Source organism: Mustela erminea, chromosome 16, assembly GCF_009829155.1.
Source record: "Mustela erminea isolate mMusErm1 chromosome 16, mMusErm1.Pri, whole genome shotgun sequence".
NCBI lineage: Eukaryota > Metazoa > Chordata > Mammalia > Carnivora > Mustelidae > Mustela > Mustela erminea.
In genome coordinates this window covers 49,635,313-49,659,684 of record NC_045629.1, presented here as the reverse complement: position 1 = coordinate 49,659,684, position 24,372 = coordinate 49,635,313, and the positions used below count along the sequence as shown (strand labels likewise).

Genomic DNA, 24,372 nt, shown 5'->3' with positions numbered 1-24,372 from the left:
TCACTTCTTAACCAGAAATGTGTGGCCAGTGATATCAAAGTCACAAAGAGAACTGAAGCACTTGCTTGAATTACCTAAGCCTTTAAAAAAAAAAAAAAATTTAAAAACCTAACATCAAAATAATAATCTTGATTAAGTTATCTATAGATTTCAAACACATAGTTCTTGGGTTATTGAGTATTGTTGTTTGAATGTGCCTATGTATGTTTGACTAACCTAACCACTCGTTTAAATTCTCCTTTTGACTTTGCAGAGTCTAACAGAAATTGCTAGATATAGTTCCTCATTAGCTGCTCCAACACTTCTTCTTAAGCCTCCTAAATCAGATGGCACTGGGCCCATTTGGGTGGCCTGATCCTGGCAATCAGTTTAAAACAGGACCTGATTACAGGACAACAGGAGGTCTAGTACCACCTTATCAGGGTAATACTTAAAGCTACCATCAGTCCCAGAAATGAAACTGCAGCCATCACCCCATTAAATCATTTCACCAGGGACCAACATCAGATCGGAACTTGTTACCTTTGACTTTGTGCTACAAAATAGATACTAAATTCAATGAAATGATTGTCCCTGGAAAAATGAACACTAGGTTTATGTTCTAATGTGAAACTGCAGAAGGTCAAGGCTGACCTTCTAACTCTAACCTAGCTCCCTAGTGAGTGGGCTCCAGCCTAAAATCTGAACTTGACCCTTAGCTGCGGGCCTAGCAGAGGCCCAGATGGGTGACATCATTCCAATTCAGGTCTTTAGCGGCTCTGGAAATATATGGCCTGTCAAAAGGACCCCATTTTCCCAGAAGGGGCAGTTCAGCAAAATAATGAAAGCAAACAAAACTGACAGGAGGCCAAAGCATTCTAAAGCCAAGTTAAAATTATATCAGAAGCTGCTTAAACAGGATAGCACAAAGAATATAAAATAAAGCTTCCAGGTTTCATTTCACTGACATGCTGGATAAACACCTACGAAGTGAGCATATAAATTGAATTTATTATGTAAAGTCACATTGAGGGTGCCTGGGTGGCTCAGTTGGTTAAGCAATTGCCTTCGTCTCAGGTCATGATCCTGCAGTCCAGGGATCGAGTCCCGCATCGGGCTCTCAGCTCCAAGGGGAGTCTGCTTCTCCCTCTGACCTTCTCCCCTCTCATGCTCTCTCTCACTGTCTCTGTCTCAAATAAATAAATAAATAAAATCTTTAAAAAGAAAAAGTCACATCGAACACTCACTTAAAGCATGATCTAACTAACTAACCCTATCGTAAAAGGTACATTAAAATGTAGCTGGCACAATTTTTTAAATTCAGGTGCTCTATCTCCTCTGGCTTCTGTAGTTTTACCAAATGCCTCAGGTGGTATTTTTATAATCAAATGAGTTTGAAAAGCAACGATTTAAACGATTTCTTATAGAGATTTCTATTATTAAGCACAATACACATACACACAATAGTGTATTTATTAGGCACATATGAACATTATTAGGCACATATGTACATATGGCACATATATAACTCATCTTCTTTTTTTTTAAGTCAATCCAAATTTTCATCTTGTTGTCTAGCATCTTCTTATTTTTCAGGTAGGTTTTAACTTCACCTGTATATAACTTTACTTCATTGACAATACCAAGCTAACCAAAGCATACTGTGGTGTCTTACTTCCACAGTTGATAAGTCTGTTCTCTGAAAGATACAAGTTTGCAGAAACTGAATGAGGGCAAGAGGAAAAAGGCAGAAAAGGCAAGCTTCATTTTGCAGGAGGCTACCATCAAAGGGCTGAGACAGCTGCTAGAGTGGTAGGCTCGATGAAGGCAGGGTGACGGAGCAAACGCCATCTGTACTTGATCCCGCCTCTTCAGTTCTAATTCCCAGCAGTCTTCTAGGATGTGTGTACTTATTCATCTCTAAATTAAGGAGTGTGCAGAATTTAATCCGTTGTAGGGAAGAGAACACAAGACCTTAACCATTAAACTGGTGATACTTCAGGAAAGAGAGAAGACTGATGCCATTAGCTTATTATTTACTTACCTCTCCATTTATAAGTATGATTTTGTCTGTTTTTGAATATAAAAATACCTGGACTATTAAGGAGACTATAGATTTTGTTAGTTTACTTAATTATGTCCCTTATTTACAGGCTTGTTTCTGAATATTCTTAGCACTTGCCCACCCCAGGGTCTTTGCACCTGCTCTTCCAGCTGCCTGTACTCTTGTCCCACGGATCTTTAGTGCTTGATCTCTCTCTTCCTTCAGGTCTCTGCTTAAAGTTCAGCTCATTAGAGAGGCCATCCCTCCACCTTATATAAGATAGCTCCCATTATTCTTAATCTCTTTAGGCTGCTTTGCTTTCCTTCCAATCACTTATCACCCTCTAAGGTGTGACCTATTCCTTCTTGATTGATTTACTATCTGTTTCTCCCACTACTAGAATGTAAGCATTGTGAGGGCAAGGACTCCGTTCTATTCGCTAGTGATTTTTTTTTTTAAAGATTTTATTTATTTATTTGACAGAGAACACAAGTAGGCAGAGAGGCAGGCAGAGAGAGAGGAGGAAGCAGGCTCCCTGCTGAGCAGAGAGCCCGATGCGGGACTCGATCCCAGGACCCTGAGATCATGACCTGAGCCGAAAAAACAAATTGTTGTTTTAAGCCACTATGTTGTTTTGTTTTGTTTTTAAGATTTTTTTTTTTATTTGAGAGAGAAGGAGTGAGAGAGAGAGCATGAGCAGAGTGAGGGAGAAGCAAACTCCCCACTGAGTGGGGAGCACAACAAAGGACTGGATCTCAGGACTCTGGGATCATCATCTAAGCCAAAGGCAGAGGCTTAACCAACTGAGCCACTCAGGACACGGCTTGCTACTGAATTTCAGTGCCAGGATCAATGCCTGATATATAGTAACACTCAAGATTTATTGGCTGAATAAATGGATAGATATTTTTAGTGATTTGAGGAAGATAGGATTACTTAATATTTGTGATATTAAAATATATTTTCTACAGCCCAATGGAAACAAATATGCATATATAAAACTAAAGAGTAGAAAGTCTAATTTAAATGTTTTATTCCGTTACTTGAAAGTTTATACCATGCAAAATAGCTATAACTTTGAGCATTTTTTGTTTCCTTTCTAGAATAATGGCCAGACTCCTTAAAACACGTAAGATTTACTAAAAGAAACTGTCCTAGACAAAAGAAGGGTGAGTAGGGAGGAGGATTGAGATATCACGATCTGATGAATAATACATCATTATATTTACTTATGTCTGTTCATGTCTCAGCTTCCATGAGAGTGTGAGCCCCTTCAGGACATGCCTCACATCATACATCTTTTTACTCTCTCATAATGCCTATCTGAATGTGTTGCAAATAATCTGTAACCAGAAAACATTTGTGTAATGAACAATATCTTTGGGTATCATATAAAATTATATTCATATATGTAACATTATGTTCTCCCCAAATATATTTTATATATTTTGCCAAAAAAAGTTTCTAAATCTCTCGTTGCTTGCTTGCATACACAAGCTTGCTGACCAATATCATAAATCTTCAATAAAATTTAAGGGGGAACAGACAATCTTCAAATATGTACAAAGACAAGCTGTCCTAAAAATACTTTGCTTTAAGTAGTGATAGCATCAACATTACAGAACATAAAAAGCAGAACGTTTCAATCTGAAAAGTCCGCAACCACAAAAAAGATGATGCTACTTCAGTCCAGACTTGCTACCTGGAATGATCTTCTTATGCTATCCGAAAGATTAGCTAACTTTGAGGGGTTTCTGGAAAAATATCCTGTGTGTATTCTTTTAGATTGCTTCTCGAAAACAGGACTTCTAGGTGGATTTACCATGAAGCTGATAAAGCAAGCTCAAGCTTCAGGACTCTTTCCGCACTCCCACAGGAAGCCCCAATAACTTGGTCTCCTGATCTTTTTCGAAAAGCCCACACTCCCACCCCACCTAACACACACAATTGCGTAAGCTTCAGGCGGGTGAAACCCGGACCCACCCTCCGGCCCTCCATTGGAATATTAACACTAGGAAAACAAAGCTAGAATTCCCAAAAAAATCCAAATATCATTTATTAATTTCAAGCATATCTCAATAGTCCAGGCAGAGACAGTCAAGTCCCACAGTCTTTTGTAGGTATTGGTCTTATTGGCATTACTTTTCCCAGGATACAAAATTAACTTTTGGAAAGCAAGACTAGATAAAAGCTACTTTCATTAAACAGAAGTATATGTAATCCCAAATAGTTATTGCCCATAAAAACTAAGTAAACGCATCGTAGTGAAACCAGATTGTTAACGCAGAACTTATTTTCAATATTAAATAAACTGTCTGTTGGTGCTAGGTTTAACAAGTTAAAATAAAAATCGACCCGTTTTAATTCGGAATTCATCTGAATCACGCTGGACTACAAAACTAACCAGTGCAAGGGAATGTTAACGGTGCGATTTAATCAAGGAATTGCAAAAAGTCTTATCCGACATTCACTAGGTTTGCAACCATTTTTTACACACGAAGAGCAAAACAATCAAAAAAATTTAAAAATCCTGCTGTCATCTCCGGCTTTTAGCTACTGAAGTTTTCAAGCTCGAGTACTGATTTCTCCGAGGCTACGGAGAAGTGGGGGGAGGGGCGGGCATTCGCCTACAATCCCACACCTTCCTATTCCTACTCCTACCCTCTTCCAGCGTTCTTAACACCAGTTCTTCCCCTCCGGTTCACACCAAGCAATGAGCTTTCCGTTGGTGGGTAAAACTTGAATCTGGTAGTGGTCTTTGGGGTTTGCTGTTGTTGTTGAAGTATGACAGCCTGTGTTGTCAGAAACGCCTACTCCACCAGCGGCTGTGCTTGGAGGACGGTCCACCCCTCCACCCCTGGGCGGGGCCTCAGGGCATTCCCGTTGCCCGCTCACAGTACGTCAATTCTGGGCCACTCAGGAGAGGCACCAGCGGCCTTGCCCCGGCGGAGACACCCTCGAAATGGCCTCCCTGGGGTGGCCACAACCCCAGAGTAAAGTTACCAAGAAAAGCAAAAAGGTGGCCCATACGCGCTCTCAAGAGGACTCAGCAGCCAGCTCCCAGCCCGGAGTGCGCCCGAGAGGGGGGAAGGGAGTGTCGCCACTCAATCCCGAGAAAGGCCGCGGGACCCACCTCCGGCTCCCTCCCGCGCCCGCCCTTGGCCCCACCTCCCCCTGCTAGCACAAAGCCGTCCCCGAGGCGGGGGCCAGGCCTGCGGGAGGCCACCGGGACGCCACGGGACCTGGGCCCGGGTGACCCGCGCGGCTCGAACCGGGCGGGCCCAGGGTTCCCGTCCCGGACGTTAAGGACGTGGTTGCCCGCGCTGCCCTCGAGGCGCGGGAAGCCGGACGCGGCCGCCCGGGCCCTCCGCCTCGGCATCCCGGTCACCCGAGAAGGCCCGGCGCGACCCACGCTGCCCCGCCAGCCACGCCCGAGGTGGCGGCCGCCGGCGGGGAGCGCCCGGGCCGACCGGGCAGCGCAGGGCCGAGGGCTCGCGGGGGCGTGCACGCGTCGTCGCGACGTGGGAGAATCGCTAAGGGCCAGGGGCCTCTCCGCGCCCCACCGAGGTGCAAACTCGGGGCCTCCAATCAATTCCCCTCACTTCCGTAGGGCCCTGTGCTCCCGCACCTGAGGAAGGCGACCAAACAATGAGGGGGGGGGCATGGCGGGGAGTAGGGGGCGGGGGTGCGACCCCCCGCGACCCGGGCCGCCCGGCGCCTCGCCTGCCGACGGGGACGCACACGCGGGCGCGCACACACGCACTCTCCTGCCCCAGGACGGGAAGATGGCCGTTTCTGCTCCAGAATAAAGGCTCTTTGTTGCGCTCACACAAAAGCAGCCAAGACCCGCTCTTCTCGCAGGCCCTCTGCACAAATCGAAGGAACTCAGATGAATTTCCAAATGGCCTCAGAAGCCTGAAGCGGTGGGAGCGACTCAAGAGAGGGAGAATAACAGGCCTCCCGCCCTCGTCTCCCCAAACCCCTGTCAATATGCAAGTATTCGCCCTGGGAGGCGGGAGCTGAGATCACTCGCAAGGGAGGAAGGAAAGAGGAAAACCTACTTTTACTATCAAGGCCCAAAGGGGATATTAAACATTCACATTCTTGTAGGGTTTCTCCCCTTACCCAGGGTAGAAACATGATCTGGAAAAGTCGGGATACACCAAAAAGAAAAACAAAAAAGAAAAAAAAAAAAGAAAGAAAAAAAAATACCAACAACAGCAACTTAAAAAACAAAAACATAACAAACCAGTTGCCATCAGCCCAAAGTGGTAGTAGAAGCAGCCGGCGCGTGTGATCCACTTACTTGTCCGACTCTTGTGACATGTTTGATCCAATGAACTCGCTCCCCTTTTCCTGGAGCCTCAGCCTCTGGTGAAACTGGACTTTCAAGTCTGTGCAGGTGAAGGTGTGTGAGAGCGCCCGAGATGGCAGAACAAGAGCTACAGGTAATTCTGCTTTTCCGTCCCCCCTCACCACTCTCGCTCGCTCGCCCGTTCGCGCCCTCACCTAGCCGGAAAGGTGGGATAAGGGGGGGCCCCCTCACATGGGGCCCGAGCTCGGAGGCGGCCGGGCGGCGCGGAGTCCTCCTGGATCGTGGCAATGGGCAGCCACAGAGCAGAAAGTGGCGGACTTGGGCGGCCACAGGTAACTTTCTCGCAAGGAGCTGAATTCTTTCACTAAAGGATACAAGCCCGAGGGACGAGCTGCGCGGTGATTGGCTGCGAAGCTCCCTCAGGTGAGCTGCCATTGGCAGAGGCGCGCTCAGGTAAGGCCCTTCTCCAAGTGCAGGTAACTCACTCCGCAGTTTACCTGAGTGGAGCGGCGGCACGCTTGCAGCTGTGCAGCAGCCCGTGGGAGCTGAGGCTCAGGGCTAGGAGCAGACTTCACGCCACGCTTTCGTTCTTCCCGGAGGCCGGCCGGGTGTGTGTGTGGGGAGGGTAGGGGCTTGGAAAAAAGCAACACTTGCAACCACTAGGGATTGTGGGTCAAACGGAAGGCCTAAGGAGAGCTGAACTAAGGTACCCCAAGCCAACCGAAATCAAATGCGCAGCATGACCACAAGGCTTTGAATACCCACTTTAAGAGGACGTTTGACATTGTCAGAAGAGTGAGGGACTGAAGTTTACTTTGTGCTCCATGGGGGGTGGGGGGAGGAGGACACAAAGATTGCCGAGTCTGTTGTGTAATTGCATTTTTAACATTCTTATCCAGAGCAAACACTTTTCGTGTCCCGATGTGTTAAAGATATCAGGTAGATTACAGATTTTCACATAGAGGAGCATCCTTTCATGAGCTAGGCAGATGGAGAGTGGGATGGTTTTGATGGCGTGAGAAGATCTGGGGGGAAGAGACAGTAAGATGGCCCAGGCCTGTCTCTTCTATCTCAACTCAGGACTGGGATTCCAGAGCTGCAAACAACCACTGAATCCCTTCTATAAACCTGTTGTCATTTGACGTTTCCAGGCAGACATCAACATTTACATTGTAATTCAGTAGAAGCAGCGACTACAAAGGTGCTTTATCCTTCCAGCTTAATATGGTTGCTATGGAAACAATTCAGGATGAAACTGACTTATTGAAGTCAGTTTGTGGTTCTGTGTCTCCTGGTTGGGAACAACACAAATTATCAAAGGTTTCACTTATAACCTCTTGTTCCTAAAGGATATTGGTGAAAGGTCTGACAAGGAGTCTAGTCCACACATGTGAACCATAGAAATAAGGAGGGCATGGAAGGTATATCATATTTTATTTCAAGTTAATACTACATTGCCAGAGATGATACCCAACTTCTATTTTAATCTTTATGGATCAGCTGTTTTCCTGAAAACTACATTATGAGACAAGGTTTGGTTGTTTCATGTTTCATGCTCAGCAAATGAATTTAAAAATTTTATGCTTAACTTTTAAAGCATAAGCACACACTTTTTCGAGATAATATAATATTTTAAGACAAAACAATACCCACCTTTTCTCTACCTTCTTAATCTCCTTTCTAGAGTCATCCACATCCCACTTTTAGCCATTTCTGCTGCCACTGGCCTGCCCATTTCCTCCACCTTCTCCTCCTCTTCTTCTCTTTCTCCCTTCTCCTTCTTCATATAGAGATTTTATTTTTAAGTAATCTCAACACCCAACATGGGGCTTGAACTCACAACCCGGAGATCAAGAGTTGCATGCTTTTCAGACTGTGCCAGCCAAGGGCCCCGACCTCCCTGTTTCCAAATAATTTATACTGCTATCTTTTGATTTATCCAGTTAGATATTGTGCTTCAACCATCTGTTGCCTTCTTTAGATAAGGATTTAGCTCTTTCAGACCGCATACAGTTTTCTCTTCCACCATTTTTTTTTTCCTCTTCCACCATTTTTCCAACAAAAACTTTCTCAGTTTAGGGGTAGTACGTAGCTGGTGACTGCAAGTACCAGTGACAACAGAGCCAACTAGTGTACTGTAGTTGTTTTCTCTCTTATAAAACCTTTAATCTGTTTAGTTAGCTTGTTATGCACCCATCCTTATATTTTTTCTACCACATATGTATCAAATGACAATCAAATTTATTTTCCAAATGATCAAACAATTCCATTCTCCCACTCCCCACCTTCACCCCCCCAAACATCCCTCTAAAAGTCCAGTCCTCCTGTTCCAAAGGAGATGAATTTCTCTCAGGACCTGCTGTCCAGTTGTCATTCCTGGGACATTCCTTCATCTGCAGAGCAAGAACCCCATTGCTTTGCCCTGTGCCTTCTTTCTTGGTTTATTGTTTTGTGTTTTTGTTTTGTTTTGTTTTGTTTTGTTTTTTCTTTTTTGTTTTTTCATGGCACATATTCCAGTAACAACCCAAGAAAGAGTACAGAAGGCAAAACTTGAAATGGCTTTATTCGACCCTTACTTTTGATGGAAAGTTTGACCAAAGGTAGGATTCTAAGTTGAATTTTTCGTTCAAAAGTTGATAAAAATTGCCCTTTTATAGTCTAATAGCCAGTGTTTCTATTGAGAATTCCAGTGCCATCCTGATTCCCATTTCTTTGTGACCTGGAATTTTTCTTTCTAGGAACTTGAAGAACAGTCCCTTTATTTCTAATATTCTGAATGTCATAATTATGCTCCTTAGCTCTCTACTATTCTAAAATCTCACCATGTTGAAGGCTTCCATCAAAGGTCTGCAAACCTGTGACACTCCATTCATACTTAAGAATGAGGTCATAAAACCTCACCAGAAACTTCATGTATGAAGATGGGAAGGAGTGGGCTTGCTGTACGGTGATCAGGTAGAAGCTTTTCTTTCCATAGGTTCTTCTTTTCTTTGGGGCTCTTCATTTTCCAAGGAGAAATATCTGCAATCTTTTGCCTTAGGGGACATTCTGGCACCTGATATTCTGGAAGCAGTTCAGGGAAAGGGGTTCAAGTGAGTTATTACTTACTATGCAATTTTTCATGTTCTTTTCTTTCCTGTAGGTGCCTTACCTGCCTTTCTTTGTGCCTGGCATACAAGTCTCTCTGCTGTGTCTCCAGCTGGAGGTAATCACCTGGCTTCAAGAAATGGGACTGGTGACCTGAACATCTAACAACTCCAAATGCCCACATTCACTCAGGCCCCTGTCTTTCGCCTCTTCTCTACTTCTGGGATCTTGGGGACTTTCATCAACATCTCCCTCTGATGATCTCTGAACCTAGGGCACTCTGAAGCTTGATAGCATATTTAGCTCCTTTTGTAGTGACCTCTAGGATGACATTAGAGTGTAGTTTTTGCTGTTGTCTTAAACCAGTTTCTACTGTTCCATCCACCCCTTCTTGCAGACTTGGGTTGAAATACACATTTTGCAGATGATCCCTCCTTCATGCCCTTTGTCCTTGTTTATTTATCTTTTGTGTTCATTTACTGTCCTTTTTAGGAAACAATGAAGATAAACTAGTGTGAGTCAATCTGTCATCTTTAATTCGCAGCCATTTAAAAAATTATCCAGGGATGTCTATGTGGCTCGGTTGGTTAAACATCCACCTTCAGCTAAGGTCATCCCAGGGCCCTGGGATGAAGTCCCTCATCAGGCTCTTAGCCTGCTTCTCCCTCTGTCTGCCACTCCTCCTTCTTGTGCACATGTGCTTTCTCTCTCTTTCTGTCTGACAAATAAATAAAATCTTAAAAGATATATATTTTGTAAAAAAATTTTATCTGAAAGCTTTTATCAAATTTGTCACTCCCAGATTTGTTGGTGCAAACAAAATCAGCATTTATAGCCAAACCTTTCTTTTTATTGGTCATTGTGATAGTCAGGATTTCTTTCTTCTTCTCCAGCATTATTCCATTCTCAAGCTAGTGATTGCTTATATAATGGTTGACCACTGTCTTTAATTGGAGCAATTAAGACATCAAAAAAAAAAAAAAATGAGCCTGGAATTTGCCACAGTGTTCATTGAGGACTTTAAAGTTTCCCCACCATTTAGAGTTTGAGGGTTACTTTAGATGGCAACAACAAAGTAAATTTTCACAAAAAAAGCTAGTCATAGAAGAGTATTGTTTATAAACTAAATTATTTCACTTATAAGATTAAAGTTATAGTTAAATTCACAGACAAGAAAAAGAGTTGTTTATTTTTATTATCATTTTAGTAGTAATCTTCAGCATCTATTATGATGGTTAATTACACTTTCCTAAAGTAAAAAAGTTCAGTATTTGATACTAAATTGTTGCTTTATTATGGTGAATCTTGTATTTTTTATTTTTAAAGATCTTATTTATTTGAAAGAGAGATGGAAACAGCACAAGCAAGGGGAGGGAAAGGGAGAGGGGCAGGAGGAGGGGCAAGGGAAGAGAGACAAGGAGACTCTCTGCTCAGGGAGGAGCCCATTGCAGCTGGATCCCAGGATCCTGAGACCGTGACCTAAGCCAAAGTCAGACGCCTAACCGACTGAGCTACCAGGCACCCCTGTGGTGAATGGTGAATCTTTTATAGTGAGACTTTGGGAGAAGGGGGCCACTTCTGCAGCATCTGGGCACAAATCTCAAGTTTTAAAGGGTTACGGTTCTAATGACACAAGTCTAGCTGCTGCTTGTTTGCCCACTACAGCTTGACTGTCTTTGAATCTACTGCGGAGCCATATTGTTTTACACTATAAAAACACTAACTTGTTTGATTGGCTCTTATCCCCAAGAAGAAACCTTGGGCAGGATGAAATGTACCTGAATTTCTGAATTTGAAATCAACATAGACATTTATAACTTAACAAGCTGAGCATCAAAGAACCATTTCCTTGCAGTTTGGGGCCACTTCTGTTTTCTATAGTTGCACGGATAGGTGTATTTGCCTGGACCTTTACCAATTCCATGAAGGCTCTTGAACTAGTAGTGTGGAATTCAGCTGGCAGTTAGCTGAGGTTTGCATATTTCCTTCGGGATAGCATATGTTTTTGTTTCTTGGACTGGCCATCAATAAGTCTTTAGTTTAAAAAAAAAAAAGTGGTCCTGTTAAAACAGAGTGTATTGAACTCTTGTGTTTATCTCTACTTCTTCCCACAGTCCCACTGATAGAAGAATAAGAGAGGAGATGAGAATGTTAAAGATGAGAAAGAAATCTGGGGAGTGGAAAGTGACTAAAGGAGGAGAGACTTAGCTGAGCTAAGAGAGATGAAACAAGCATCCGAGCATCCGTAGACTCTATGGATCAAGTCTGGTCCGCCTGCAGAACCTCACGAAGGTAGAGTGATCAAGTTTCCTGTTATCATTGAAGATGGAAGTAGGTGGTAGGGCTGAAAGCAGAGAGACTGATTCAAAATCCGGATACAAAGCTGGTAGGCCCCTAGGTCCCCAGCCCCAGCAGCATAATCAAGCTCCCATCTGTATTGGCTTACTAGGGCTGCCATAACAAAGTACCACAGACTATGTGGCTTGAACAACAGAAATTTATTTCCCCATAGTTTTGGAGGCTAGAAGTCCAAGATTCAGGGCTTTGGCAGGGTTGGTTTCATCCTAAAGTGTCTCTCTTTGGCTTGTGCGTGGCCATCTTGAGGCTGTGTCTTCAAACAGTCTTTTTACTGTGAATGCGTATCTATGTCCTAATCTCCTTTTCTTTTCTTTTCTTTTCTTTTTTTTTTTTTAAGATTTTAAAGTAATCTGTACACCCAGTGTGCGGCTGGAACTCAGAACCCCAAGATCAAGAGTCTCATGCCCCACCAACTGAGCCAGCCAGGCATCCCCTAATCTCCTTTTCTTATAAGGGCATTAGTCATATTGGAATAGGACCCAGCCATAGGACTTCATTTTGACTTAATTTCCTCTTTAAAAGTCCTGTTTCCCAATACAGTCACATTCTGAGGCACTGGGGGTTACAACTTCAACATATGAATTTAGGGGAGACACAGCTCAGTCCAAAACCCCATCCCTCCTCCATGCTGGCAGGAGACAGAAGTGTCAGGTGGAACCTGGCAGACTTTTGGCTAGGGGACATCATCCATCAAGAGTGAGGCATTAGGGACTCCTGGGTGACTCAGTCACTTAAGCATCTGCCTTCTGCTCAGGTCATGATCCCAGGGTCATGGGATGGAGTCCCATCTAGGGGCTCCCTGCTCAGTGGGGAGCCTGCTTCTTCCTCTGCATGCCACTCCCCCTGCTTGTGCTAGCTTTCTGACAAATAAATAAAATCAAAAATGAAGAGTGAGGCATTGGACCTAATAGCAAGGAGATTAAGTGAAAGGCCGTACACTCATCAGGGAGACACCATCTCCTAGCTCTCTCCATCCAGCTTGGTGAACCCAGAGCCTAACTTATAACACCACCACCCATGCCTCCCCAATCAGTCAGCAAGTTCCATCCTCACATAGGGAACTCCTAATAAGCTTTTTATGGCACACTCTTAAATACATATTTGAGGCCAGGGATCACCATACATTTGAGAGAAGCCTCCAAAGTGAAGTATAAAGACCAGAGCAAATATGAGAGTGATTTTGAGGTAAATAACACAGGGGTAGGATAAAGATTATATAATTAGTATATCAGAAATTATTACAGTCATGAAACAAGAACAGCATACTATTTAAAAACAATAAAATAGTCACCAGAGATCCAAAATGAGTTTGTGGGCATTGAAATATAAAAGCTGAAATAGAATCCTTTATTGATAGAATCTAAGCAACCTCCTAGAAAATAGGATAAAAAGAGCAAAATAGGCAATAAGAGAGAAAAGATAAGAAAATTGCAGGATCAGTCAGGAAGGCCTAATATGTGACTAACAGGTGTTTCAGAAATTTCTTTCTGGAATGGAAAGAATGTTGGGCAGAAAGCTTTTAGAGGAAAGATAAAATACTGGTTTTAAGAACTCAAGCATTATGTCTTCTGATTGATCTGACCATGTAGTACTCAGTACAGTGGATTCTAAATGACGTAAGTTTAAGCAATTATGATTAAATTTCTGGGCTGACCTTTCCAGAGAGTAAAAATAAAATGAAAAGAGCAGAGAAACTTCTCAGACACAAAGACTCAAGGATCAGAATATATTAACTCTCTCAACAACATTGCTAGCTTGAAGATATTGAAAGCCATACCCTTGAATAACTCTATGCCTAGACAAGTTCTTGATGATGTATAAAGGTAGAATAAAATTCAGTTCCAGGAATGCAGAGTTTCAAAGTGCCTCTCGTGCACTCTTTCTCAGAAAGATTTTGGACAATGTGCTCCACTAGAAATTAGGAGAACAAGGCAAAACCAAGAAAGAGGTGATCTTTAAGACTCAGAAAACAGGAGGAGCAGTTCGAGGGAGGTCAAAATGGTGGCCTTGTTACAGGCTCAGAGAGCAGTGAAACTCTTTCAACAGAGGTCTCTGAGTGGTGGTAGGAGTGGAATCCAAAGATTATATTTAACATTGTGGAAGGTTATATTGAGAAATTCTTTGAGGGTGTGGAAAGTCATAACAATAGGTACAGAGAAAACTAAGTACATAGATAGCATTCAGTAGCTCCAGGAGAAAAGAAATCATACAAGAGTGGAAATACTATCATACTAATCCTTGTACCTACTTGGTCTGATAGCAGATGATGTTCGTTTAAATCATAATAATGGAATTACTGAATGATGATTTACTAAAACTGATGATAAAATGCAATCGGGAAGGTGGAAGGAGGAAGATAGTGGTGTGTGGGAGAGGAGGAAGGGGAGGTTATGACGGAGGGTGATACCATCATTTACTATAACTGAAAGTCAACAGTTGTTGCTTAAATCTCCTAAATCAAAGACTAGCGACATAAATAAGGAGTCAGGAATGCTTCGAGCTCTTAGTTACATCAAGGTTGATTAACCGTGGTTTAGAAAAATAAAATTTTGTTTTCTTCACTTTATTTTTTTTGTTTGTTTATAAAGTAAAAATTCAGTTTATTCATCTGTTTATGATACAGTACACAAGAGGCAAAGTGTTTCACATCATAGATTTCACTTCCAACAACTTGGAATGTTCATTTCTTTGGCCAGAAGGAGAGACTAGACATGAGAGGCAGGCAATGCTTAGGCAACTGCAATAAGGATGGGGAGCGGGTGATACTAACGCCATCCCTGTGGGGACGGGCACAAGGGGACTATTAGTCATAAGCTATTTTCTAGAATTGTTAGCTGGAAACAAAGGAACACCATTCCTGGATGCTTAACCATCGTGGGCCTCAGTCATCCCCACCACACAGGTACAGCAGCGCTTTCTGGTAGTCGCCCTTCGTGTCTTGCTGGATGTAGTAATACAGGGACTTGCCATACTTTCTCTTGAATTCAGACCTAATTTTCAACAGGTCCACTTCACTGCGAGAGACCATGATTCTAATCAGAACTTTATCACGAGTCCCCTTGCCCTTCATGGAGTCGTACAGCTGGTCAGCAAAATACAGGGGCTTATTCTGAATGCACTGGACCAGGTTTAGGAAAGCATTTTCCAGGTCTCCTTTGACCTCCTTCTTGATGCTCTCCAACATGTCATAAGGGCTGAGCTCTTGTACCTATCAAATACTTTCTGGAGATGACACACACTCCGCTCAGTCATGATGCTGATCCTCTTGGGTACATCAGTTCCTTTCCTCTTCACTCCAGCATCATAGAGATCCCGGGCATCTTGGTCAATCAGTTCATAATCAATGACAGAGCCATCCTCTGCTCTTCTACCCTTTGCAAGGGCAACCATCAGCTTGCGGAAGTCACCAGATGTGTCAGAAACGATGTCCTTCTCCAGAACAGTCTTGTAAATTTCCTTGTAGACTCTGTTAATTTCCTGAAGCTCTTGGTTGGTCCTTGAGCAGATGATCTCAATGAGGGAGTCCTCGTCAGTCCTCAGTCCCTTCATGGAGGCTTTCAGCTCAGAAGTGTCATATTGAGCAGGTGTTTTTAATAGGTCCAAAATCACTGTCTCTAGGTGGCCAGACAAGGCTGATTTCAGTGCTGATGCAAGTTCCTTTTTGGTCTTTCTCTGGTAGGCGAAGGCAATATCCTGTCTCTGTTCATTGCTGCGGTTGGTCAAAATGTTGACAATGGTGACCTCATCCACACCTTTGGTCTTGATGGCCGTTTCAATGTTCAGAGCATCAAGCTCAGCATCAAAATTTGTGTATGCTTTGACCGACCCATATGTACTTGGGGGCATGGAGTGATCCCCTCCAAGCTGAGCTTGCAGATAACTTCATGAACAGTAAACATTTTGAAGGAAGCTGGGCCCAGCGCTGAGTGCAGCAAGCGTCGCCAGTTGTAGAGCCCGTTTTCTTCACTTTAAAACAAAAGATCTGAAATTTAGCAGCTGCTTCTGGTGCTCAGTTTCAGCATCTCTGAGATTATCTTGTCCTTTTTCTTGCGGACACAGATGATCCCTTCAGCTTCAGCCATTATGTCTCTGGGTAAGGCAGTAAGAAGGGGAAAGAGTTGGTGTGAGCCTCAGCGATGCCATGTATAAGGAAAACAATTCCAGCACTGACGTTAGAAACCTCCAGGATGCCTTCCTGCCCTTGGCCAAAACTGGGTCACACAGTCACCTTTCTCTGCTAGGGAGGCTGGAAAAATTCGTATCTAGCTTTCCCAAACTCTAAGGCGGGGCATGCAAGAAAGAAAAAAAAAATGAGAAGTGTATTCTGGGTCAGCCAATCAGCATATTATTTAGAAATATGGAAGTAAATGCTAGAATTTAGAAAAGAAAGCTCATAAAAATAGGTTGTCTCTTAAGAGTGGGATTGAAGGGGCACCTGGGTGGCTCAGTAGGGTAAGCGTCTGCCTTCGGCTCAGGTCATGATCTCAGGGGCCTGGGGTCGAGCCCCGCATCGGGCTCTCTGCTTAGCAGGGAGCCTGCTTCCCCTTCTCTCTCTGCCTACCTCTCTGCCTACTTGTGATCTCTCTCTGTCAAATAAATAAATAAAATATTTTTTTAAAAAGAGTGGGGGGGCACCTAGGTGGCTCAGTGGGTTAAAGCCTCCGCCTTCAGCTCAGGTCATGATCTCGGGGTCCTGGGATCAAGCCCCGCATCGGGCTCTCTGCTCAACAGGGAGTCTCCTTCTCCCTCTCTCTCTGCTTGCTCTCTGTCTACTTGTGATCTCTGTCAAATAAATAAATAAAATCTTTAAAAAAAAAAAAAAAAGTGGGATTGGACAGTGGGGTGGAGTGAGGCATGGACTGCTATTTTTCAATAGCATTAATCAGTGTTATAGTCTATATTATTACTTAATTATTTGACTTTTAAAACTATGGATATCGTTTTATACACATATGTATCTTATACACACATGTCTCCATGTTTATACAATTTTAATCAAAATAGATTTTAAAAACAAAAATGCAAACTGCAAACCATGTTCCCTCTTGCCCAGGGTCTTTGAATTTACTACTCTATCTCCCTAAACTTTGGCTGTCTTTTCTCCCTCATCTAACTAGCTCCTAACTGCCCCTCAGATCAGTACTTCATCATCTCATCCTCAAGGAAGTCTCTCTGGCTCTCTCAGATTAGGGATGGTTATATTGGGAAGATACCTTTCTCCTTGATTTATCCATGTAGCAACATGCTTCTCTTGTAGAAAACACTCATCACATTTACTTGAGTGGTGTTTGATTATTGGCCAACCCCTTCCACTAGACTCCAAGCTCCAGGACAGAGATTATGCCTATTATAGGCTCATCATTGTTTCCCCAGATCTCAACACCTTACCTAGCCTTCAGGAAATATGTGATAAATGAGTAAATGACAAATACTGTGAATTAGGTACACCCTTCCCATCCTACAATTATTCCATGGTCGTTCTGGGGACTTCAGTTGAGAGAAACATCAAATTGAGTACTTTCATTAGGATTGTTGAATAAATAAGCTAATTCCAGGATTATATACGGACTACCTTCTCTATTCTAGGTGCTAAACTGGATTCCTCATTTAGCTTCAGTGATACCCTATGAGATAGCTAATGCTAATAGTTAAGAATGCTTTCGACTGCAAGTCAAAGAGAAGCCAGCTAGCAGGGGCTATTTACCCAAGACTGGTTAATTCATCTTACATGACAAGAAGTTAGGATGAAAGAAGGGAAGCAATTGCTGGCATCAAATTGGCAACTCCACTCTTCAGAGGTCTGTGTCACTGTCTTTGGGTTTGTCTACCTCTTAAGTAAAAGTATCATATCTTACACTACCAAACTTAAAAACAGGAAGAAGATAGGGCACTGTCTTCAGGCATGAAAGCCTTTCCCAGAAACCGCCATCAAACTTCCTCTTATATCTCACTGGCCAGTACTGGGTCACATGACCAGTATAACTCAGGAGCTGTATTCACCTTGCATGATATCAAGGAATCTCCACTCAACATTTGAACAAATAAGGGTTATCTTAGCAAGAAAGAAATGGGAGATTGGCCTTTGGTTAAAATGTAAAAAAATATGAACAGATACCACAGTACTGATAGCTTCATAATACCGATGGTAAATTTGATGTTCATTTTAGGGGCACTTGGGTGGCTCAATCCATTAACCACCTGTCTTCCATTAAGGTAGTGATTCCAGGGTCCTGGGATGGAGTCCCCCATCGGGCTTCCTGATTGGTGGGAAGCCTGCTTTTTCCTCCCTCTCCCTCTGCCTGCTGCTCTACCTGCTTGTGCTCTCTCTCTCTGTCTCTTTCTCTATCAAATAAATAAATAAAATCTTTTTTTTAAATTGACCTTCATTTTGAATAATGTGAATAGCAGATCTGAGATTCAAACCTAGATCTGCCTTTTAAATTGACCTTCATTTTGAATAATGTGAATAGCAGATCTGAGATTCAAACCTAGATCTGCCTTTTTCCAAAGCCTGTGCCATGCCACTTCCTAGCCTTGAATATGAAGAAGTTCTTCCTGTATCAAAATGTGGTGGATTTAGTCAGGAATGACTTCATAGAAGAAAAATACTTTAGGCAAGGTTTTGAAGAAGTAACACAGGTTGAAATAACACAAGAAGAAAATTAGAGGGTAGTTGTCAGGTATCATAGTAACACTGCTCTCTTCACTTTCACTTTCATATAGAAATGCTTTTTCCATTGATCGTCAGAGCATCTCTCCCTATTTGGGGAATGATTATGGCTTTAATGGTCTAAATGAACTATAAATAAACTGAAAAGAGGTGACATTTACCCAAGGGAAAATGCCAAAATGAGAACCCAGAGACCATGGCTGGGGCTATAGCAGAACAGAATGTTCTCTCTGAGATTTTTAATGAGGCATGCTCGCCGTTGACGCTTCAATATACTCTTGAGAATGTCTGAACCTGGAAAAAAATTCAAATAATCTAATATCATGAGACTTTCCCTTCCCTGTTTGAAAACCTTCAGCAATTCCTCAGTACACATGGGGCAGTCTAATCTAATCTTACCTATGAATCGAGACCTACCCCAGTCTAACTTCAATTGCCTGAATCCAGCCCCACTGGTCTTCTGCTAAGGAAACTCGGGTTGACTATGGTCTGATGTGAGATCTGCAGAGTTACAGGCTGGAGGAAACTGTCCTTGTCCAAGGCTTGGGACTCCAAAATCACGAGTATGAGCAAAGTCACAGACCAAGAATGAAAATCCGAAGGTGAGGCAAAAATGCCAGAAGGGTATTTGGAGGAAATTGAAGTAAGTGGGCCAAAAGGTGATATTAAAACTAGGCCATGGATCTAGGATATCAAGCCAAGGCATATGCATGGGTAAAAGCCAATTAGGAGCATTGAGAGTCAAACAGTAAAAAATTTAGGGCAAGCATCTGTAGCATTTGCTTGATGGGATGACTTACCTTTATTATCTTCCCTGATCTTGATATAGCTCCCTCCATCCCCTGCATCATATGATCTCAGTTCTTCCTGGGTGGCTCTGGCAGAAAGTCCTGACCTTTTCCTGGGTACTGAGGAGGTAGTAGGTTGGTCTCTATGGCACATTCTGCTCCATGCTCTTCTCAGTATCCTAGGTTTTGGAGAAAACCAGAGCATAGTATAGTTTTCACTGTACTTCTTCCATCTCCACTTGCAGGGGTTCACGCAGAGGTGTGCATGAAGAGAGGACGAGGAGATGACTAAGTCTAGATGGTCCAGCCCAGCAGCAAGGGGATGGTCACGGGCTCTTGCACTGGAGGAAGAAGCCATGTAAAGGAAGGCTTCTGAGGCCATGACTGGTCCTCATGTAGTAGTTTCCATGTTAGAAGAGGGCAGATTGGCCAGGAAGAGAGCCCTATAGTGTTGTCCAATTCTGATGTTCTCCCTAATCCTTAGGGCCAATTGCCATATATCATCGGGAAATTTCTTGAAAATCTCAAAGTGGCCTATAGCTCCTGTAGGATATTAGATGTTAGAGGTGCCCCAGGGCCTTGCTTCATGTAGCCACAGATTAATAATATTGGAATAACCTGAGGGCTTATGAGGAACACAGAGTCTCTGTCCTCCTGAACTGAATCTACATCCTAACGAGATTCATATGCACATTAATATTTATGAGCACTTGTCTAGAGCAAGGAGATACAACTATGAATGGAAGCTGTATCTTCTGGGGGTTCAGGCCAAAGAGGTACAGTGACCCTTGAACAACACCAAGTTGGGGGGGTGCCGACCGCCTCTGCAGTCAAAAATTCATGTATAACTTTTGTCTCCCTACAAAACTTAACTACTGTTAGTCTATTGTTGACCAGAAGCCCAATAACATAAACACATTTTGTATGATACCTTTATTATGTACTATATTCTTACGATAAATGAAGCTAGATAAAAGAAAATGTCATTAAGAAAATCATAAGGAGAGGGGCACCTGGGTGGCTCAGTGGGTTAAAGCCTCTGCCTTTGGCTCAGGTCATGATCCCAGGGTCCTGGGATCGAGCCCTATCAGGCTCTCTGCTCAGCAGGGAGCCTGCTTCCCTTCTTCTCTCTGCCTGCCTCTCTGCCTACTTGTGATCTCTGTCTAATAAATAAATAAACAATCTTGAAAAAAAAAAGAAAATCATTAAGGAGAGTTAATACACTTATAGTACTATACTGTATTTATCCCAAAAAATCTGCATAAGGTGGACATGTACAGTTCAAACCTGTGTTCTCAGGGAGCAACTGGATAATGGTTTGCTGTAAGCAAATTGTAACCAGTGGGCCAGGTCTGTTATTAAGGCAAGGATTCCTCATCAGAACTCACTTGGGATCATCAATGGATGAAACTAATATGACGAATGGTTCATGGGAAACTTTAGAATGAGCTCTTAGGTGGTCGCCACCTAAACTCATTGATCAGCCTTAGCATCACTAAAAGTTAAACCACCAAACCCTCCCTACAGGTCTTCTAAAGTGCAGTACCACAGTCTACGGCATCCCTTTTGAGGTGTTATTGCCTTAAAATGAAGCCAAATTTATTAAGCCTTAGGAAATAAGGAAGATAGGAAAACAAATTTAAGGACAGCCCAAGAAGCCAAATAGACAAATTCTAGAATATTGGGGAGCCAATAGGAAACAGACTTACTACAACAAATCAATGACATGATAAAATATTGTGGGATGGGGAGGGGAGGAATCTGCATTAAAACAGACTTAAAGGACAGATGACTAAATGTAATTTGCGGACCTGGTTTGCATCTTGATTTAGACAACTAACAGTTCAGAATTGTATGGTTAAATAGGTAGAGACGCAATGACATGATATCTGAAATTTTAAAATAATTCAACAAGGGGCGCCTGGGTGGCTCAGTGGGTTAAGCCTCTGCCTTCAGCTCAGGTCATGGTCTCAGGGTCCTGGGATCCAGTCCCCACCCTCCACCCCCCGCCCTGCTTTGGGCTCTCTGCTCAGCAGGGAGCCTGCTTCCCCCTCTCTCTCTGCGTGCCTCTCTGCTTACTTGTGATCTCTCTCTTTGTCATATAAATAAATAAAATATAAAATAATAATAATAATAATAATTCAACAAAAGGGGGGAAAGAATAGATAAGGCAAATGTGGCAAAATCTTTTATAATTATCCAGTTTAGGTAAATGGGTCTAAGAGAATTCATTGTACTGTTTCTCTGCTTGTTGTGTGAATTTAATGTCTTTATAAGTAAAACTTTTGTTAAAAAAGCAAAAAAAAATCCAGAACTTAATTTCCATATTTGTCTGACTGAAATGCTGCAGGGAAGGGAGCAGATGGGTGGAGGTGGGTATGATGGGCTTTAAACAAGGCTTTCAAGAACCAGAATTTGTGGAACCAGTTGAGGTTTCCATGCTTCCTTGGCCCCTGAGTTGGTGAGAGCTACGGAAATCTATGTGTGTGTGTTATGTGTGTGCACACCTGCACACATGTGTGCACATGCATTGGGTGGGCACTCAATTTGAAAGTATGATTTTAAACAAAATGATACAATTCTTTACTGGGAATCAGTGAGTATAGATCTAAGGGTGAGGTACCTAAGGACCAGCTTTGCAGCCGTTGGGAATTCCTTTCCCAAAGTATCAGATGATGCCCAAACCAAGAAAGAAAAGGGAGCAGAAAGAAACTGGGAGAGAAAACAAGTTCCCCAAAGCCAGGCAAGTCCTCAGAAACAAAGAAGCCTCACGAATTTCCAGGGGCAAGTTCATGGTCAAGCCCTGCAGTCAGAGATGAAGAGAATGAACACGCAAGACTTGGGGAAAATAAGGTCAACCATGGAGAATCATTTATTGCTAATCCCAGCTCTGTGGACCAAGAGAGAAAGGACATCAGCTTTTTTCTCAACCTTACCTTCTAACAGTCCTCTTCATCAACTCTGCTCCAGGCAGACTGCTGTGTACATTGTCTCAAGTACTCAGGGAATTTTCCATGGGTATTTAAAGCAGTTTAATTTGAGTACCTCAAGACTGTCACTGTAGGGGCACCTGGATGGCTTAGTCAGTAGAACTTGCAAATCTTGATCTCAGGGTTGTGAGTTCAAGCCCCACACTGGGCATAAAAGCATAAAGAGCACTTAAACATAAATAAATGAATTAATTTTTAAAAAGACTGTCAGTATAGGAATAGAAAGAAAAGAAGAAAGAAGAAAGGTGATTGCTCTTGATTCTAAGGATTTTAAAGAAATAGACTTCTTAGGCTTCCACCAGAATCATAAGTAGTCCAGAAGGAAGGATCCCCAGAAATGATCCTGGCATCTTAGGTTTAGTCTTGCTTTTTTTCTCATCCTGTCAGTTGCTCCCACACATTTTCTGTAGCAATGATGTGCTCAAAGTCAGAGCTGCCTGTAATTTTATGGAGCGTCAGGCATTAATTATTAGACAATTCTCTGCTTTAAAAATGCCTTTGACATTTCAACAGAAGCAACTCATAAAAAGTACAATTTCAGGAGTTCTGTTTGTATTTTTGAATACGTAGGCATTTTTAAATGAAACAATGGTATATTCGTTATCTATTGCTGTGTAACAAACTGTCAAAATATAGCAGCCCCCCAAAAAACCATATTATCTGGTGATTCACAGACCTGTACCCCTGGGGATAAAAATACATTATATGTTTATTAAAAAATTAAAACATTAATTAAAAATTAATTAATTAATTAATTAATTTAAAAAAAACAAAAACCAAAAAAACCCCACATTATCTCACCCTGTTTCTGAAAGTTTGGAATCCATGAGCAGGTCTGCTGGGTGGTTCTGGCTGAAGGTTTTTCATGTGGTTGTGGTCAAGCCATTTGCTAAGTCTGCAGTCATCCAAATGCTAGAGGATCCCTTTCCCAAATTCTTTCACATGGCTGTGCCATGGTCTGTTGGATGGAGGGCTCAGTTACTTGCCATGTGAATCTCTCCACAAGGATGTCTGAATATCATCAGTGAATGACATCTGGTTTCTCTTGAACAAGAGATAGAGAGAGAGAAGGAGACGGAAACATCGGCATCTTTTATAACCTCATTTCGGAAATGGCATGCCATTCCTTCCGCTGCATTCTGTTGGTCCACAAACCGATCTTGATGCAGTGTGGGAGAGAATGAAACCAGGATATGAATGTGAGGAGGCCGAGATCGTTGGGGCATCTGAGATGCTGCCTTCCACATATGGGTAATTTTTAAAGCTTAGGGAAAGACAAACAAACTGGAAAAACGAGTGGACAGAAGACTTCTTCATTTATGACAAACCTCTATGCAGTATAGTAGGAACAGGATGGTCTTTTCAATAAATGAAACTGGGCCAATAGGATTTCTAAATTAAGGAAGGAACTTGACCCCTTCACACAAAACAAGTTAATTCCAGGTGGATTGTACTTTTAAATGTTAAAAGTAAAACAATAAGCCTTCTAGAGGATCACACAGAAAAACACCTTCATGACCTTGGAGTAGACCAAAAGGAAAAAAAAAAAAGAGAGAGAGAGAGAGAGAGAGAAAGGAAAGAGGGAAAGAGAAAAAGAAAGATTTGTGTAGGGGCGCCTGGGTGGCTCAGTGGGTTAAAGCCTCTGCCTTCGGCTCAGGTCATGATCCCAGGGTCCTGGGAGCGAGCCCCGCGTTGGGCTCTCTGCTCAGCAAGGAGCCTGCTTCCTCCTCTCTCTGCCTGCCTCTCTGCCTACCTGTGATCTCTGTCTGTCAAATAAATAAATAAAATCTTAAAAAAAAAAAAAGAAAGATTTGTGTAAATCCATAAGACAAAGACAATCCAATGGGAAATGAGCCAATAAACTTGAATAAGCAATTCCAAATTGTGATAATCAAATAATCAACAAACTTAAAAAATAGATTTAAAAACTTATTTTTAATAATTTATTAAAACAAAGGCTTGTAAAATTTTATATATGTGTGAGCACACTGTGTAGTAAGTAGGTGTGCATAGGTCTTCTCAGAAAATCGAACAGGTTTTTTTTTTTTTTTTTAAGATTTAATTTATTTATTTTAGAAAGAGAAGGAGAGAGAGAGAGAGAGTGAGCACAAGTAGGGGGAGGGGGAGAAGCTCAGTCCCAG

General features: G+C 42.5%; 1 protein-coding gene and 1 pseudogene across 3 annotated transcripts in view; both read right to left on the bottom strand.

The window, feature by feature from the left end:
• GRHL2 (grainyhead like transcription factor 2) overlaps positions 1-6,690 on the bottom strand; it is a 161,244-nt gene extending 154,554 nt beyond the window's left edge. Inside the window, exon 1 of one of the 3 annotated variants that reach the window (XM_032316956.1) lies at positions 6,533-6,690. Coding sequence is in view for 1 of the 3 variants with exons in the window: in XM_032316954.1 (XP_032172845.1) it covers positions 6,330-6,349 (20 nt within the window). In the remaining 2 variants the exon portion in view is untranslated. Of the gene's footprint in view, positions 1-6,272; positions 6,292-6,329; positions 6,406-6,532 lie in introns of those variants that run through there. The other 2 variants (XM_032316954.1, XM_032316955.1) reach the window with 2 other exon arrangements.
• A 7,676-nt stretch (positions 6,691-14,366) lies between these two features.
• On the bottom strand, positions 14,367-15,717 carry LOC116575567 (annotated as a pseudogene).
• Positions 15,718-24,372: the final 8,655 nt, after the last annotated feature.